This window comes from Centruroides sculpturatus, unplaced genomic scaffold (genome assembly GCF_000671375.1).
Source record: "Centruroides sculpturatus isolate CEXI.00-Female unplaced genomic scaffold, Cexi_2.0 scaffold468, whole genome shotgun sequence".
Lineage (NCBI taxonomy): Eukaryota > Metazoa > Arthropoda > Arachnida > Scorpiones > Buthidae > Centruroides > Centruroides sculpturatus.
The window spans coordinates 367,725-388,233 of record NW_019384707.1 but is presented as its reverse complement, the minus strand read 5'-3'; the positions used below and the strand labels follow the sequence as shown (position 1 = coordinate 388,233).

Sequence of the window (20,509 nt, the reverse complement as noted above, 5' to 3'; positions counted from 1 at the left end):
GATTTCAGATACTGATATAATGGCAAACTTTTTTCTATTTTATTTGTTTCTTGTTATTTTTTTCCATTTTAAATATAAGGTTTCTAAATTTGTCTAATTTATTAAAAAGCATTGAAAATTATAATTATATAAATCAAATGTTTTCTGAGTTAGCAACTGTTGTCAGACTTTAACTTTTCTAGCAGATTCATCCTGCCTTACTCGTATATTCTTCAGATTTTCATCACCAGATTTCCTTTGCCAGTATTTCTTTTACCATTTCAGACATATTTTTTATATTCTGCTAATCTTTGAATAGTTGATCTATTTGTACAACATATCACTCAAGGGCTGCAGTAGTGGCACAATTCAAAAAGCGTCGGCTGCAAGAAAAGGTGTTTTAGTAAGTGTTTGGACAATTCAAAAAACACAAATTTTGAGTTAATAAACTGAGCATGTGCAATAGGACATTGTTGTCATTTTTTTTATCATTTGGTATGACTTTCATCAACATCTAGCAGAAATCCATATGTCATTGTCTATTTTTGTTTGCAAGTAAATGCTTGTTTTGTGTGTAAAGAATTTTTGCACCAGCAACTTTTGTTTTTTAAATGTTGGCTGTAATTGAGCAAAGAATATCATTAAATTTTGTTTTTACAACGGAATTACTACTACAAAAACGTTGGAAATGTAGAATGTCTTTGGTGGTGACAGTCTATCAAAAACAAGAGTTTTTGAGTGGTACAAGATGTTGAAGGAAGACCGAATGTGTTGAAAATGAACCACACTCTGGTAAACCATCCACTTCAACTGATAAAAAAAAAACATATCACTCAAATCAGATTTGGTGCTCAGTGATCATCATTTAGCAATTAAGGACATTATTGAATATATTCCAGTATCATTTGGATCTTGATTTTAAAAGATCATTTGGGTTTGCAATGTGTTGCTTCTTAAGTCGTCACAAAAATGTTGAATTTTTTCCAAAAAACAATAGTATGTTCAAGTGGCTAAGGAAATGCTTTGTCAAGGTGAATTGTTATTAACATGTATCATTATAGATGATGAAACATGAATCTATGCTTTGGACACTAAAATAGCTCATCAATCAAGTGAATAGTGCTTGAAAGGTGCAAGACCAAACAGACCATGTCAAACTTAGTCAAAAATCAAAGTTGTGTTGAATGTTTTCTTTGATTGTCATGATGTTGTGCATCACAAATTCCTTCTGACTGGCCATACTGTCAACAAAGTATATTATTTGAGCATTTTGTGTTGTCTGTGTGAAGCGATTCATATAAAATGATCTGATTTGTGGTGAGAAAACTCATGGATATTTTGCACCATGATAATGCACCTGCTCACAATGCTCTTGTTGTTTTTGAATTTTTGGCCAAAAATTCAACAAATACAGTTCCACAAACTTTTTCACTTAATATGGCATTGTGAGTTTTTTCCTGTTTCCTCGACTAAAATTTTAACTTTGTGGTCAAAGTTTTGAGTTGATTGATGCCATAAAACAAAATTCACTGTGAGTGCTGAAGGGGTTTCACAAAAATGATTTTAAAGCATGTTTCAAGAATTGGAAAAAATGTTGGCATAAAGTGTATTGTAGCGGGAGGAAATTACTTTGAAGGGGACAAAATAAATTATGATGAATAAATTGAACCATTTTTGATACTTTCTGATCACAGGGTATAATTTGGCTATGTAAAACTGTACTCTATTTGGCATAATTATTAGTTCAGTAATAGCTGACCAGAGTGCATATCATTCTTGCTTTTTCTTAGTTGATACATACATAGATAGCAACAGTGACACTGGCTTATTTTGCATTGTGAATAAAGGGGTTTACCTATGTTCATCAATAATAGCATTTTTTTGCTTTGTATTAGTATTGCCAAAAAGGTTTTTCTTTTTTGAGGTCTATATTTAATAAAATTACACCTCAATCTAATTAACTGTAATTCTTACTATTAACATTTCTTTTTGTATTTTTTTTGTCTATTTGTTAAAATGTAAGCTCATTTCAACTCCTAAGATCTTTACAATAAAAACAAAAGAAAAAAAAGAGATCCAATAATAATGATACATCACAAGAGGTATCAAAACTAAGATAGTTAGGGTGCTTAAAACACAGAAAACAAACTTTTCTGTAATTATTTTTGAATTTGCTTTTTATAGAAGGTGATAATGGACAATTGATATTATAATTTTTAAAATTTTATTTGCATTTTAGCTACATTTTTATTTTTAAAAAATCTTTGAACTCTTTTATCTCAATTTAATGATTTTTGATTTATGCCACTATTGTAGTCTATTAGCAATATATCTATTATTTTTATTACTGCTTTGTTTAGAATTTGGTAAATATTATTTTGCCTCTTCACTTTTTTTTAATGATTTTTCATTGCATTCTCATTCAAGTTGTATTAATATCAAAAAATTTATTAAATATATTTGATTACAAAAATTATCTAATTACAAAACAAACATTTTTAACTTTCTTTTGAGTGTAAACATGAAGACATGCACATTAAGAGTATCTAACATATAATTTAAATGTATTTTAATTAATATAAAGAAAAATAAAAACCAAAAAGAAAACAATATTATTTAAATTTTATAATACAAAATAATAAAATGTTGTTATATAAAATAGAATCTGCTTATTATAGTCATGGATGTTTTCATCAGTCATCTAATATTATAAGAATTAACATATCCCAAACCATATAAAAAAATACATTTAAAAAATTAAAAAATTTTGCTTATTATAATCAGAGTTTGTTATAGTTGCCTATTTACTTGAAGATAATGATATTTTTAAGCTGTCATCTTGTACTACTGTCTGCCTCAACATGGGATTGATAATTCATAATCATTGTAGATTATCAGTTATTGTTATCAGTCTTAATCATGCTTTAAATGTAATTACTTGTTACTACTAGTGCTGGTAGTACAATAGTTCATATTGCTGGTATTTCTAACTTTATCAATATATTAATTGTTAGATATGGTACAGCCAAAAATAGCAGTCAAGAAATATTGAATGAATTATTATTAATTAATAATAAAAATTATATAAACACTTGTAGAAAAACTGGAAACAAATATACCAGTCACATTATCCTTACACACTGGAAAAGTGTGTAGGATGTAGTGTGATTAAAAAAATTATAATTATTAAATTATACATTTTCAATTGTTTTAACATGTGTTTTTATTATTAGAGTCAATAAAACCAGAATTTTTGCTAATTATAAGTTTTATTTACTTATCTCACTTAATATTATTGGTCAGTTATCATCATTAGTATAGGTGATTCTCAAAATGGATTACAATAAGCAGATTCTACCATATATTGATTTTGTGCTTCAACATAAACTTCCACAATAGAAGTACTGTAAGATTTCATACTCTTCTGTAAAGATTTTTCCTGTTTATAAATTTAACATAACTTTACATATCTAGTATAAGATAAATTTTTTAAATTTCTTTCTTTACTTTTTAATTAATTGCTTTAATTAAAGATGAATTCTTTAACTATTTTATAGCAGTTGAAGAAGCAGAATGGTTACTTAAAATGTTTTTGATTCTTTTAAAATATCAGCTTCAGTTTTATCAGGTTAGTCAGTTTGTTGTGTGGTATGTGAAGAAGGAATTTTCCAAAACTGTAACAGAGTGAATTGGACCTTGGTAAATGAAATTGAAATAGTCAAGTAGTGTGTTGTGTGATAAGCAAATATCAATAGAAGAGAAGTAAAAGGAAGGTTCTATATGTCAGTAACAATGATTATATTGTAAAATGCAGTTTGTTAAGCAGTAAATGATAGAAAGATTAATGGCTGTATTTGCCAACTTGAACTAGAGTTATTTTAATCCTGACAACTATGCTATGTTTATATTTATCATATAAAATTGTCAAGTTAACTTTGGAGTTGTAATTTTCCAACTAAACCATAAAGCTTTGCAGACTAGTTAGAATTTTGTATTAATGCACAAATTAAGTGAGTTTTTTATTTTTAGAATATCTGAGGTCAATGTGGATGAAAGTAAACTATCAAAACCTATATTTAAAATTCAATTTATTAAATCTAGTTAGATTCATTTTTTATATATTGATGATCATCATTACAGTTATTTTTGAGAGGTTGTATTGTAGTTCCTGTTGAAAATAATGTTTTTCTAGAAGAAAATGTAATGTTGGAGCAGTTGAGGAGTTCACTTTTTTATTCAGATTAAAACGTTTTTCAGAATCATAAATTTCATCATCAGAATCCACAAAGCAAAAATTGGAGCACAAACATCAATAATGTGTTTAAATAATTTCTTCTAAAGTTTCTTGAGTATTTGAAAGTTCAAACATGTGTTTAATTTTTTCTAGTATCATTTTATATGAGTATTGTCGTCTGTCATCAGTGTTACATACATCAGTTCAACTCTCATTTGTTTTTTTCACAATTGATTTAAGGTTTTTATAATGCTGCTTAACAGTTTTTATTGTTCTTGCAGTTACTCTTGCAAATGTAGTTATTTTCTGTTTTATTATTAAATGTAATGTTTCTGTTTAATATGTAGATAATTTGTCTTTTTATTTTCTATAATATTTGCATATTGTATGTATTTTTAATTAATTTTAAATTATCAAATGATGAAGATATGTATTATACATAATCAGCGGCGGCCTTATCCATTGCGAGGCTCTGGGCGGCAGATCTTTGCGAGGCCCTTGCCCTTTGTGCAAAGTATGTGAATTGAAATAGTAGGCACTTATTAATATTAATATATACTGTACTATAAATTAAATTTATTTTATTGTTATAACTAATAGCCAAGGATAAAATAAAAAGTGTTAAATATCAACTTTTTTCTACTTGGTTGTTGCGCGAGGCCCCGGGCGATTGCCCTGCTCGCCACCCCCTAAGGCCGCCACTGTACATAATTGATTGGAGCTAAATTTATTTAATTTAAGTAAATAATCAATTTATTTAACATATAGTTTCATTGTAACTTTTTAATGAATATTATCTTTACAAAACTATTTCTTACTGTATTAATTTCAGCACAACAATTAATTTTTAACATCAACTTCACAGTTTAATCAGTTTTTAGAATTAAAAAAGGAGGAAAACTTTGATATAGTTTTTTATTAAATATATATTATTATTATTAATGTATTATTAGTATGTTTTAGATAAATAGTAAGTATTAAACTTAGGAGAAGTTTATTTAGAATTATGTAAAATTATAAGAATTATGTAAAATGGGATATGATGTAATAAATGAACTGTAGTGAGATTTGAAAGCTGTATTTTTCTAGAACATGTGGAAAACACTTGATGTTGTATAGTACAAGAAATGCTTGTCCCTTCATATCTTAGTTCAGGCCTGGCCAACCCAAATTGTTTCGTGGGCCACTTTGATCATGCATAACATTATGGTGGGCCACAATTTAGGCAAACATGCTTTTAAAAAAAGTAAAACAAATACAAAATGAATAAGATTTTATTGTTATACCAAGAGTTTGTACTCGCACTTGTGCATTATAATAATGACACATGCAAATTTTCATTTATTTAATTCTTTTGGTATACACATAACGGGAAACAAAAGTTTTAATAGATATATAATATTGCTTAGTGGGCCACACAATTTAACGTAATGGACTGCGGGTTGGCTAGGCCTCTCTTAGATTAACTTATGATGTTTAGGAGATGAGAAAGATAGTATAATAGTAATTTCTGAATATGTCAACATTCTCAAACAACTATGACATTGTTACCAATTTGATGTAGAGCTTTATTAGGAAAGAAGAAAAATCTGGGCAACAGTAATAAAATTGTTTTGCTTTTTAGAATTTGAATAAGATTAACATTTTTAATTAAAAATTACTTATAAAATAGCAATAAACTAGCTGTCATATTTATTGAAATTTTATTGGTACAAATGGTATTGTCACATTTTTTGATGGTCAAAATTTTAATTATTTTTGCAGAATTGTTTACCATGTTTTGAAGAATGTAACCTCCAAATTTCATTGAAATCTAATTACAGTATATGTAATTTCAGATGTATTCTAATTAGAAGTTGTTTAATCATAATTAGTTTTTATTAATTTATACATTTCTATTTTTTTTTCTTCTTTAAAAATTTGTAAAATTATAACAGTGATTTTGATGCTTTATGAAAATAATTAAAATAATTTTTAATGAATTTTTTTTTCTACAAAATTTTCTTACATTATGTTTTGGATTTCAGCTGAGGCAGAACGCCTCAAGCGACAGTATCCAGAAAATGAGCGGCTTATTGCCAATATTCCAAGTCGTTTCTTTGAGGTGATTTATCCTGTCCAGGTTCGACAACACCAAAAGCTGGGTATTTCCACACGGGATGCCACAGCCAACAAAGTAAGCCTTCCTAGTGTAAGTAGTGACTTGCAAGAATACTAGTAGAATTTTATGACTGAGCTGAGAAAAAAAAGGAAAACTATTACTCGGATCTATTTTATTATCATTTTTATTAGAATCATTGGTAAAAGCTTCAGTGATATTTGTTATTAATATGCAGAGAAAAACAATTTTTTCTCAAGTTTAAAATTTATAAATAAAAAAATAAAAGATATTAAAATCATTTGTGATTTCCTATAAATTAATGTACCGGTACTGTACATATCATTTTTTTAATATTTCATTTAAAATATTGAAATTAAAAAAAATTATTTAATTGTGCTTTAACAATTTTACATTTTTTATCAATAATTTTATATATGAAATTTGAATGTTCTGTTTGAAAGTTTTAGTTTGTTTATCTATATATAGAATGAAAACTTTGCAATTTAATAAATTAATTCCAATTAAAGTAATAAAATAAAATTATATTAAATAAATTATATGTATTCATGAAAATTACACTTAATACAATTATTTTAGTGTTTTCTTATGTAACATTTTCATTTAATATCTAAATTTAAAAAATAAATATATAACTAATGGAAAATTTTGTTTAATCCCCAATTAAATATTACAAATTTTTAGACATAATTACATTACTATTAGCCTGTTTCTTCAATCAGTGGCTTATAAATACCTGGAAAGTGATTGAAAAATTCAAGATTTAATTTAAAAATTAAAACAATTTAATAATGTTGAACCATAAGTTTCTACTTAAAATTATTTTATTTCTGTTACAAAATATAATTATAACTTATAAAATTAAATGAAAGATTTTAAATAAATAAAAGTTTTCAGTTTTAATCCTAATTTTAATATAATTAGAATGAACTGAATGAATGAATGGAAGTTTTCTAATGTTTTTCAAATGCATTGTTAATATAGGTGCTATCATATTTTTCATAAATGTATTTATGTTTCTTCAACAAATGTGAATATCTAAATCAAATATATTTAACAAATGAACAGATAAATGGAACATTCATAATGGAACGTTCAAACACAAATAATTTCAATGAAAATTTGTTGAGTCTGATTTTGATTATTTTATATTATGTAGCATTTACATTGTGTTAAGTATTATAAGAAATTTAGAGATGATTTAAACACTATGAGAAAATGTGTTTAAGTTATATGCAAATACTATGTCATTATATATAAGGAACTTGAGAGCATTTACTGATTTTCTTATTTATGGATAGTTGTAGAACCAAGTGAATACTGAGTAATCACAGTATATTCTGTGCTTGTTTTTACTTTTTATTTTTTTAATGTAAATGAAGCATATTTGCCAAACTTTGTAACTTTGACTCTTTGGTTTAAAGTCAATCTTCTTTAGAAGAGCAAATGTTAATTTTAAAAGAATACCATTTAACTTTTGAATTTTTGAAACTTGTAAAAGTTTCAAAAGTTAAAAGATAAACAGTACACATTTTAAGTAATTTGAAAGTGTAATTTTGGTTAATCAGAAGTTTACTTAAACATATAATTTACAGTATTAAGTAGTATATTTTTATTATTATTATTAATTTTCATTTTGAAAACTTGATTAAATAAACTGAATTAAAAACTTTATTGCTGGAAAAATTTGATATTTGCTTATAAATGAAACAAACTATAAACAACAAATAAAACTAGCAAATGCTCGATTAAACTAATCTAAATGCTTCATTTTTAATTGTACTTTGTAAAAGAAAATTTAAAAAATTTTTATCAAAAAAGTTTGAAAAATTATAGAATTATATAATCAAGTGAAATAAATATCAAAGTGTATAATGCACTTTCCAGTCAGTTCTGATTATTTTCTGGAAACAATGAAGTAATGTTACTATAGTCAACTGAATTATAGTTCTGTAGATATTAAAAAATTATTTTTATTTATTATAATAATAATAATAATTTATTTCCAAGGGAATTTCCCCTATTTTGGGGGGTATACATATAGTAATATAATTTTACATTTTATTTTACATAATTATATAGTAAGAAACATAATAAAAAAATAAATCAGTAAGTCAACATGACTTAACAATATAACATNATAAAAAAGTTGTTTTTGTAGGAAGGTGATCCGAAATATCAAAATCAAGAACATCAAATCTCAAGCAATAATCCAATAACAATTCTGAACATATCGTGTAATCAATAGTTGATCTTCCATTGTGAGTTAGACAAGTATATTCTGCAGGAATATCGTTCTTAAGCCGTCCATTAATTATATACATTTTGAGATTTTTTATTACTTCAATTAGCTTTTGACCGAGGTTATTTAAGTGCTTATCTTTTGATTGACGGATATTTTGTATTAAAAAGTTATTACCAGTATATTTAGAATCCATTTTCTCTGCAATTCTCGCGTTGAAGTCGCCGACTAATATGTAGTAAGGAGTCGTATAATGCCAAAGTTCTATTTGTTTAGATATTTCATTCAATGTTGATATGTCTTCAGGTGGAATATATATGAGCATCAGATTTATTAGGTTGTTCGTAGTGTTATTTAAAGTTGGTTTCATGAATTGAATAAGAAGCAGAATGAAGTTGTTAGATTTTTTTGTCTGTAGAATTTTACAAAGACCTTTTTTTATTAGTAAACACAGGCCTCCACTTGGACGGCCTGGGCCTATTGGTTTTTTCGCTAGAGTTGACACCAATGTATAATTTTCGAAGAAGTTTGAGTTATAGATTGATTCTGAGGTTACCCAGGTTTCGGTAATTGCAGTAATATCCGGATCGTGCTTTGAATTAAAGACATTTAATTGTGGTATTTTATTTTTAAGTCCTTGGCTATTCCAATTTATTATTGTTAAATATTGATTATTAGAACATGATTTGCAGTATTCAGTTTTCTCTCTCTTGTTGATCTGTCATTTAGATGAAGTCGTTATTCCTGATGATGGGAGAAACGTATCAACATATACCAATTTTCCCATTCTTAAGCTGTAAGTTATTTTTTCTCGCTCAATTGTTAAAATATCGTTTCGTAATTTCACCTGGGGATTTTGTTTTCGTAGTTCATAAAAAATTGGTAGTAGATTTTTACGTCTAGTTCTTGAGTTAATAGTTATATCCGGGGAGATCTGTACATTTTGCCAATCACCAAGAAGATTTTGTTGTTTTCTACGTATAAATGAAGAAAAGATGAGATCTCTCGTTTGGTTATTATTAAAAGTGATTCTAATTATTAGGTTTGAAGTTTTTGATAATTGAATTATCTCAAGTATATCCTTTTGAGTTATATCTTGTAAATTTAATGTATTAGTAATAAAGTTGAGTATTTCTGCTTTTGAAGTGGTTTTATGATTTGGGTAATTATACATAATTATATTGTTGTAACGATGTTCATTTGTTAACGAGTCCATTTTAAATTGTAAAAGTTCTTTATCCGTTTGTAATTTGTCTATTTCTTGCTTCAAACTATTAATCTCTGCTTCCATTTTTTTCTGAGTTTCTTTCGTTTCACGAATGTTTTCGTGAATAAAATCAAGTTCCTGTTTGATAATTACCATTTGGTTAAAGAGTTTATCGTTAGTTGTATTTATCAAATCAGATATTTTGTCCCAAAGCACGGAAGTAATGGTGTCTAAAGAAATGTCCGGTTTATTAGTCAAAATTTGTTCAGAAGTAGTTGACTCACCTGGAGTATCATTTGCACTAGTTTGCGATGATTTTCGATTATAATTCACTTCTTCGATGCATTCTTCTTGAAGGTTTTCTTCAGGGCAAAAGTTAAAGTCCATTATCGTTTTGCAACTTGATGAAGATGACTGGTTTTTCTTTGTTCCTGGTTGGGTACGGTTTAATGGAGGTCTTCCTCGTTTGAGTGGTGAACGTTGCATAGTAATTATTTTTATTATTGCCAATATAAGTTATAATAAATAATAACAATTTTAAACTTATTAGTGATAGTTAACGTTTAAAAAAACGATTAAATTCTTATTCTTGGTGTAGAAAGCCGAGTGCTCTGAAAAATACGCCAGTAGCCTCGACGGAAGAACACGCCCCCCTATTTTTATTTATTATCTTTTAATTAAATTTCAATCAATCATGGTTTATAAGTATTCCAATTTTCTGCCTGTTTTAATTCTTTCATATAATTTTCAGATGAAATAATTAGGTAAGAGTGAGTTTCACATTTTTAATGCTATGAGTATTTTTATTCTTTCATTACAACTAAGTAATTTACACTAATAATAATAATAACAATAACAATACAGCTTAACAAAGACATAGTATCTGTATTAATTATTAATATTAGAAGTATGTAATATGTAAAAGAAAATTGTTAGAAAAATTATCTTTATTATTATTCATGTATAAATTTATAAATATATAAAGCTGAAAGTATATACAGTAAGTCCTCACTTAATATCATTTATAGGTATTTGGAAATTGCAACTTCAGGTGAAACAAATTATAACAAAGCCAATTTTACCATAGTCTAATTCAGTGATTCTCAAACTTTTTTGATCCACCGACCCCTTTGTTCCATAAAGTTATACCCAACGCCCCTAACCCATTTTCTCTTGTGTGAGAAAGGATTGGAAATATTCTTAGGAAAACTTTTCTATGAATCTCACACTTTGTGCCCTTACCGTACATTGTTCTCAATATCTGGAAACCATTAAATGCAATGTTTCCTCTTATCAGTTTAACAGAGGAAAGGGAACGGCTTTTAGTGACTTCAATTTTGCCTTTGGTCACCGTTCAATACTGCCTCCAGCGCCCCTAGATTTACTCATTGCCCACAAGGTGGCGTTATTGCCCACTTTGAGAAACACTGGTCAAATATAAACAAGAATTAATTTCCTACAGAATATTTCTGACTACAAAAACATCACTAATCTTCTAAATAAAGATCTAAAACACTTCTAATATTGAACACTGAAATAAATGTGAGTTACACTTATCACATGTAAGAAAGATTAATGAAAACAAGTAAGATAATTATTTACCAAATGCTAGGAATTAGTAAGTGATAATGGCAGTCAGAGTGGTGGTGAGTGGTATGGGGAGGGAGGCTAAATCTTCATAACTGATAATAGGTAAAGATGAGTAGTTAAGAATAGATGTTTGCAAAGGGAGAATTGTAAGGAGCACCTCGAGGTGTACTACCAAGCAGTTCAAAAACAAAGAATTGGAAATTCAAACAAACTATAGAAAGTACTGTATGAATGTAAAATTGCAAATGCAAACAGGACATGTTTATCTACTTCAACATTGAATGAAGTCTTACATGTTGTTAATGTGAATATGGGTTCACATTATTTGAAAAAAGGTGAAAGTGCAATAAATGTAAATTATATTAATCAGATTTCAAGAAAATGATTTAGTTAATTAATTCTTATTGGATTGTGTTTGCAACTTCCCCTATTTATTCTCTGCTTCATAGAATCAGTTACTGTTTATAAAGGAATTGCAACAAGAATAATTGTAAATGATTACAAATGTACAGGTACTTATATTTTTTATCATCAACATTATAATAAAATTATTTTAAACAAGGACTTACTATATAGCTTTAGTTTTATATTTTAATAATCAAATGATAATACTACATTCATTGGGTCATTATTTGGCTAATTAAATATATCGATATTAAGTGATTGGGACTAAAGGTAGGCAATTAAGTTGACATTTTGTATCCTATTAACAAATCTTTTACTAAACATTTGCTAAGTGCCATTTGTTATGTACTGTATATCTCAAGTGTTGTATTGACAAGATCACACTCATATCATTTCATATCTATTCTATTCTACAGTTCTTTACAAGCTTAAGTTTAATAAGATTGGTGTTATTTTTTAAAGTTTTAAAAGTACAGTATTGTTTATATTAGTGTTTCTCAACTTTTTCTCATTGCAGACCAGTAAAATTATCCATAATTTTATATGAACCAGTAATTGTATGTGACTATGAATTATGCTTATTTATTAAGATTATATATTATGCTTATCTAGAATTACTGTATGTAGTAAAGTACATACAGTAACTCTAGATTGCAATTTAAATGTAACCTGTAATCAACTGTGCCAGTATCTGTACAGTCAAATGTTGTTTTGCAGACTGATAAAATTTTGATTGAGAAACACTGATTTACATTAATATTTGAAATACTATTCAAAATGTTAATTAATTATAAAAATCTATACCAACTTAAGGAAATTGCAGATTCAAATGAATGATGTCTTGAACAAAAGTTCTTTATTGATAAAGGCAATGTTTTTTTTATAAGGGAATGTATTCTAAAAATCTGCACTCATTTCAAAGTTATTTAAAATTCATTATTTTTTATAAAGTAAAGTTTTTTGAGTACACGATAAGTTATTTAATGTTCAGGTTATATGATCAGGACTGTGATTGGCTGCAGTTTGAACTTAGTCTTAACCTGCTCCATTAACCTCTAGAAGTGACCAGTTTTGAAGTTGGCCCTGATCTTTCACATATTTAACTTTCCAGCTATTTTCATAAACTTCTTGCTTCAGTTGGTATCAAAATCTCTTAATCAGTCTCAGTTGTGGAATGTTTGGAATGTTGGCTTCAGAGGAGATGTATCAAATTTAGTAATGGTCCAACTTGGTAACAGTGTTGTGAGCATATTAAGCAGTGGCCATGTCTGTCCATATCCTTGATCAGAGGAATAATTCTTTAAGTACAGTGTTAGCCTCTTCTGAATGCTTTTGTTGTCATACACTTCTTTGGTGATAGAAAGCCATGATGGGGCAATGAATATCTCTTAACATCCCTTTGAACTGATTATCAGCCAAACCAGAAGCTTTGGCAAAAATTTGAGTATTGTTTGAATTTGACTTAAGGATCCATATCTAGTTCATTTTTGATGAAATAGATTGTTACCAGCACATTTGCTTCTATCAAAAGTGAAGTAGGACTCATTATCTATAATCATATTGAGATTGTTTGATGCCTTCAAGATTCCCTCAAGCAGCTTCTGCAGAAGGATTTTTTGCATAGCAAGTTGCTATGTCATGTATTTCGGAGCAGACATTTGCTTCTTGAGAGTCACTTGACATTCCTTCAGAATCCAGCAAACATTTCTGCATGAAAATTTGAACTTTGTTCCCAATTTTCTAAGTGTTTGTCCAACTTTTCCCAATGCTTTTTTTTAATTGGTTTCTTCAGTCATTTTATTTCTCTTTTGCCCCTCTCCCCTTCAAGATCCCCTTGCTCTATCTACCCTTGAAATGATGCTATACACTGTATACTGTGGAACTCCCATTGCAGTGAAATGTTTAACTGTACAAGATTTCCTACATTTGCAATTTTTGGTATAAAATCTACCAATTACATTTCTTTAATTTTTCCATTCTTAAAATAGAACATTATTTAGGTACTTTTTTGAGAAATGAAATCAAGAACATTCTAGAATGTGTGCTGTCTCATGCACACCTGTAATTATTCAAAATGATTGAAAAATACTATTGAAATTTATGCAGAATTTTAGGATACAGACCTATATTTGATATATTAAAATAGCTGTTTTTATGATTAAAAACATATTTTTATAATACAGTATTTATTTCTATAATAACTATGTTTAAAACTTTTTAAAATGTTATTTAACATTCATTTATTTTAAACTGGTTAAATCATTTAAAATAACAAAAATCATTAATAAATAAATATTGCTACAAGTCAAATCTAATAATAATTAATAATGAATATTTTTTTTTTGTTTATTTTACTATTTCATTGTTACTACAGAATTTTTTTTAAAGAAGAGATGTTATGTCTGGGATATCTTTTCAGAATTTTATATAAAAAGTAATTTTTCTATCTGATGAATGAATGCTATTCATGAAAACAGTTTTAACTCTTTTGAAAAATTAATATTTTGTTAGCTTAAGCTAATTGAATTAATAATTTCTTAATTCTTAATGCTAGTTCAGGCACTATTAATTTGATGTTAAGATAGCATGCTCTGATTCAGATATATATTTCAGTACATTTAAATTCAGATGATTATTTTTTTCAATATCTTGTTTTGTTGTTACTCTTTATTAGATGTGCTTGTTAAAATCTAAGAAGACTGAATGTTTATATTTACTTTGTCAATAATAGAGGCAAATAAATATTTATCTTAAATAGTTGTAGAAAAATTTTGCTAATAAAAATATCTAAATTATATAAGCATTTGAACCAAAACAAAGCATCATTTTTCAATAGTAAACATCTTTGAAAATGAAGCTTTGTTTTGTATCAAATGCTTTTATAATTTAGAAACATTTTACTGATAAAAAATATTTAAAATATATAAAATAAATATTTATCCATCTCTGTTACAAAGTAAAACATCTTTGAAAATAATAATAATTTTGATTTTTGCAATAAAATTTACTTCTGATTACGTTTTTACTTATTAAACTTAACTGACATAAATGTTTACATTATCAAATTTTATAATTTTCTTTGAAAATAAAATATAAATTTGAGTTTAAAGAATATTTTTAAAAAATTATTTTGATATTAATATTTTAGTAATGTAGAGATAAATAATTTAATATAGTATTCATATAGTATGATATATATATATTCATATATCAAATACCTTTTTGTCTGTACAGTATTTTAGATAATCAATTAAATGTTTGGTTCAAACATTTGAACCAAATGTTTAATTGATTATTTAATATAGTATTATTTGGGATTTTTTAAGATAATATTTATTAAATATGTAAGGTTTTTCTATTTTAATTTTAAAAAATTGTTTTATACAGTTAAAATATGTCTTGAATTACAAGTTAAGAATTTCGTTTAGTTTTGTTTATAATGTAAATGTTTTGTTTTCTCTGCAATAAGTAAGTATAAAAAACAAAGGAAATAAAAATTTTATCATTTTAAGTGTAAATTAATATATTACTTTCCCAGTTGTTATAGAATATAACAGAGGGAAAGTATGGCGATTGGTCAAATATTGCTTTCCACTCATTATTTTGCATTTCTTTTGTTTTGACATTTTGATACTCCACAAGCTCAAAAATGTAAAGAAAACCCTTAGAAATTGTATGATATGTGTATATGTGTGTTTAAATCTATTTAGTATTATATTTCAGGTGCCCAGAGATCAAAAATTTTGAAATTTGGCAGTAATACTTCTATATGTGAGGGATTGATGCTATTATATTTTGGGAATTATAAGTCAAAGGGAGGAGATAGGGGAGTGGGTCAGATTTAATTAAAATTCTACTTATTATTTACATTTTTTTAAAACTCTCCCTTACTCAAAAATTGTTCTTATAATAATTAATATTATAAAAAATTTAATTTTTAATAAAACCTCATAACAAATAGTGTCACATAATTTTAACTTTGAGCCATGTTCATAGTGTTTTTCTCTATAGTAATACATTTATAAACTTATGTATTGTTTCAATAACTAGAGAAATTTTTCATAATTGAACAAAATTACTTCTAAGCTTTTATTATTATTTTAAATTTTATGTCATAGTATAATTGAAAATTTTCAGACTGTCTTTCTTAAGGTTCTTATTCAATCAGATACAAATATTTTTATAGATACATTGAAAAGTTTATATTTATGAAAGATATAAAATAAATATTTTTTGTAAAATTCAACTTTAAATTCTAAGATATGTTTTTACATAAACTTTTCTTTAGAATATTTAATGTACCAGTACATACATATATATATATTTTTTATGTTATAAAAGCAACTTTTATTTTTATATGTCTTTTTAAATAATGAAGGCAATTTAGATGCTGTTCTCAAATACGGAATGTGTGTGCATTGACATACTGTGTTAAAATAGTTCTTTTGCAAAAGATAAAAATAGATCTTTCCTGATGACTAGTGTTGTCCTGAATACTGCATCTGTTTAGATCTGTCAATAATGCTGTTCAAAGAGAAATATTGTGTTCGACTGAAGTGATTTTGTACCTATCAAAATTTGCTTTGTAGTATTATTTATAACGTGTTTACTGATTCCTTTTTATCATAAAAATAAAAAGAATAAAGGTTTCTTATTTTTATGAATCTCATTTAGAATTATTAAATAATTTTTTTACTATAGCAATGTTTTATATAATGGGCATATACTTGATAGATATAAATCTTTTGCATACAAAATATCCTTTTTTTTTTTTTTTTTTTTGGAAAGTAAAATATGCTTAATTGCTTGTATGAATATAATAAAACACTAAAAAGTGATAAAATTAAGGTGTTCTTTTTGTAATTTAATTATAATTTAAAGTCTGTTTTGTTCTAAAATATCTTGAAAAACATAAAATTTTAAGTCTCACTTCACTCTTCCTTACTATTAGCAATGAATGTTTAAAGCGAGGATTCCATAATGTAATTAAGTTAAGGTCCATTTTGTAATGCACTTACACTCAAGATAATTGACAAAACACCAAAACACAGTTTTAATTCAGATCACATGAAAAACTTTCCTTCTTTACAGAGTTTATCCCATTTAAAATTGAACATAAAGTGATTACAAAGCTTCCAGAACACATACAAAATAAATAAATTATCATCCATAAATTAAATGCACAAATAAACATATTCAACAAGAATTATAAACAAAAGAAAATTAAAAAAAAACAGACAGAAATTTGAGAAGTCAATATTCTACAGTGGGAAATATTTACATCTCCCTTCAACAAATCGCTCTCTTGAAATATCTTTGAAAAAGTGTATTTGTAATTAAAATATAAGAAATTTAATTTTTTACTGTTTTAGTGTTTTTTTTTTTTGTTTTCATGGAGTTGTATAGATCAAAACAGGTACTTGTATGAAAGAATAATCCAATATTATTTCAAGTTTTTGATGATAGAATAATTTTCTAAGTGAATATCAGAAATTAAGAAACTATTGAAAATTTTTAGTGACGTTTTTGAATTTATATTTATAATATATTCTTTTTGATTTTTAATTTAAAAAACCTGTATTTATTTTATTCTTATTGTTTTTTAGACTGGCAAACACTTTCATCAAACATCGTTATTGATAAAAGCTTTCAATTACAAATTTCGATTAGAATTGGAATTGAACATGTAAGTATTCTGAAAATTTAAAAATTATTTATATTTTTTTAATTGAGTAAATTTAAATATTTTATATTCAGTTTTCAATTTATTACAATTATCATTATTATTTTAGTCATTGAAAGTGTATTTTAATACTGTATTAGTAAATTTTCTGATGTTCTTTAATTTATTATTATTTATTTTTTTGCTCTAATTCAGTCTACAAATTTTTTACTTATTTTATTTGTACTTTGTGAGTGTTAAAGAATTAATATTTGATATTGATAAAATAGCGTATCAGAATTTTGAATTGCAAAACTTTTTAAAAATTTTTCATTAAAGTATTATTTCATATTTCTGACTGTGTATGTACTTAGTAAGTTATTTAATTTTCAAGTGTTTATTCAATAATTTACATACTTTTACTTTAAAATAATTTTATATAGACCTACATTCAAAAAAATGAAAACATAATTGATGATATTTAGTAATAGCAATTTAAAAAAAATAATAATTTTTGCAATTTTTTTTTTCTGCTTCTCAAGTGTTATTCTTTGTTTCACTTTCGGCATTATATATTGATTTAATTGAAAATATCTCTGTTAAAAAAAATAATACATGTATTTTATTGGAAAATATTTGCTAATATTTTCATTTGATATTACTTTTTACTTTTCTTTTCAAGTTCGAATGTTTGTAATCAGACTCTTAAAATTTTAATATCGAACAAAAAATGGAATTTTTTACATGTAATGATAAAAATTTCATTTTAGAATTTTAACTTTAAATTTTTATTAATTCAGTTGCAAACAAGTTATATTCAAGCCAGAAGAAATTTGAAATTATATCAAGAGAGTATTCACAAGCATTTTTTAATATATAATAATAATTTTTATTTTTAGTAAGTAAATATTGATAATACTTGGAATTACAAGAAGCAAGAAATATAGTTGTTATTAAATTTTTTTTTTCCAGTTACATTGTCATATTGAACTACTTAAAAATAATTATAATGGAAAGTATATAAGAAAATATTATAAAAAATTGAAAAATTGTTACGAAGAAGCATTTTATTTATTAAAAACTAATTAATATTATTAATTATTTCAGTATTTATTTTGATAATAGACAGTATCATATACTTATGAAAAGACAATTTCATCCGAAATAAATCTTTCTTTAAAACATCAAAAAGATATAAATAAAAATAAAAGAAAACAATTTATATAAAACCATTTAGATTTAAAAAGTTTAGAAAGAAAAGAACAAAAAATGTAATTTAAATATAAATTTTTATGTTTAAATTATGAAATAAAACAGACAGGTTTTAAAATAATGAAGTGAATATTTGCTTATGATAGTTTGTCTTCAGTTTAGAAATATATGTACTGTACTATTAAAGATAAAATAAAAAAAATAAATACTAAATTAAAAAATAAATAATTACAGAGTATTTTGTAAACTGTGGACCATCTTTCATAAATAATTCTCCTACCAGTGGCTTTCTCTATCTTTAATAACAAGGACCCTCTGAACTCATGAGTGTCCCCAGAATGTACTCTTTTCCCATCATCAACCAAAGAACAGCACATGACTTAATATATGTGGGAGCTACTTCAAGATCTCTCAGAATATAACATACAATATGTTTACTTAGATGATTTAGTTAATGTACAGTAAGAACAGGCCAAGATCTCACTGTTAGGAACAGACATTTCATTCAACATGCAAAAGCCCTGTAAATATATAATTAGTATATTAATCAGTATGTTGAGGGTACTCCATTAACTCTATAGATCAGAACATACTATCTTCTACATGTAGGACATTGTTTGAGATCAACACCTCATAACTTGGAAGGATTTTTTTTGTCATATATATCTCCATTTTTACTGGTTTTTTTTTATTTTCCTGGCTCTGTTATAAGTAACAGAGGAAAGGTATGATGATTGGTCAAAAAATGATATTTTGAGATTTTTACACTTTTGGACTCAGGGGACATTGAAACATTGAGAAATGCAAAAAAGTGGGGGTTTTCTATATGTATGAATGCTAGTGTCCTGTGTAGGGGGAGCATGATTGTGTTCATTCACTTTGAAGCTTTATAATTATTATGCCTTTTGTCAAAACTTTCCAAAATTTTTACAAGTAGGTTTGTGTATTAAGAGGATTAATGCTATTAAATTTTGGTGGTTAAGGTTTGAGGGAGTAGGGAGATAAAGGGGTGTCGTGTGTTGTATCTCAAGTAGGGTCAGATGTAATGACAATTTTTCTCATTATTAGCATTTACAATTTTTTATAAAACCCATTTCTACCCTCAAAATTAAGCTTTTGCCATTTTATAATAATTAAAAATATAAAAAAATTTTAATAAAATTATAACAGATGGCATTATTAAAATTTTAAATGTTGCTGGATTTTTTTTGGTTTACATTTATTTCTAACAAATAACGTAACCAACACCTTATTGTTTGCTGAGGGAGTTTTATTAAAAACGAACGTTTTCAATCCACTTAACGGATCATCATCAGGCTAGAACATACGAAAATGGAATACATAATAAATGGAACAATAAGTTCAAAAATTTAAAAATATCAATAAACTGATAACAAATCAATTAATAAGAATAAAAAATAAATTTCAAACGATCCCTAATAATAAATAATATACTACAAAGAATAAACATTAATACGATCTATCATAGCTAAATAGAAGCTACTAAGTTTCCTTTAAATCAAATACATATCATATTTCAGTTGATGCGCTACTTGTAAGCTTTTTTAACGGCAAATTTCCAAGCCGAGGGAAGACCTTCCGCATCCCTAGCATTAATGCATCCGTCTTTAAGTTTGCTCCTGTATATCTCCATTTTTTCGGCCGTCCTCGCCAAAGTTGGTGAGTGTACTTGTCTCACGACTTCCGCTTCCTCCCATCCAACCAGGGATCCTTGGGCCTGCGCCATCTGGGCCAATATTGTTGTATTAGACCCTTTCCTAGCATCATATTTGTGTTCTCTAATCCTTACCCCGAGGTTTCTGGTAGTAACTCCTACGTAATCTTTTTTTATTCCTAAT

The 20,509-nt window shown here is 26.2% G+C and overlaps 1 protein-coding gene across 1 annotated transcript in view; it reads left to right on the top strand.

Moving 5' to 3' along the window:
• Positions 1 to 20,509, top strand: part of LOC111627695 — a 170,783-nt gene that overhangs the window by 96,365 nt on the left and 53,909 nt on the right. Inside the window, exons 3-4 of the mRNA XM_023371312.1 lie at positions 6,241 to 6,404; positions 17,383 to 17,462. Coding sequence (XP_023227080.1) covers positions 6,241 to 6,404; positions 17,383 to 17,462 — 244 coding nt within the window. The remainder of the gene's footprint in view (positions 1 to 6,240; positions 6,405 to 17,382; positions 17,463 to 20,509) is intronic.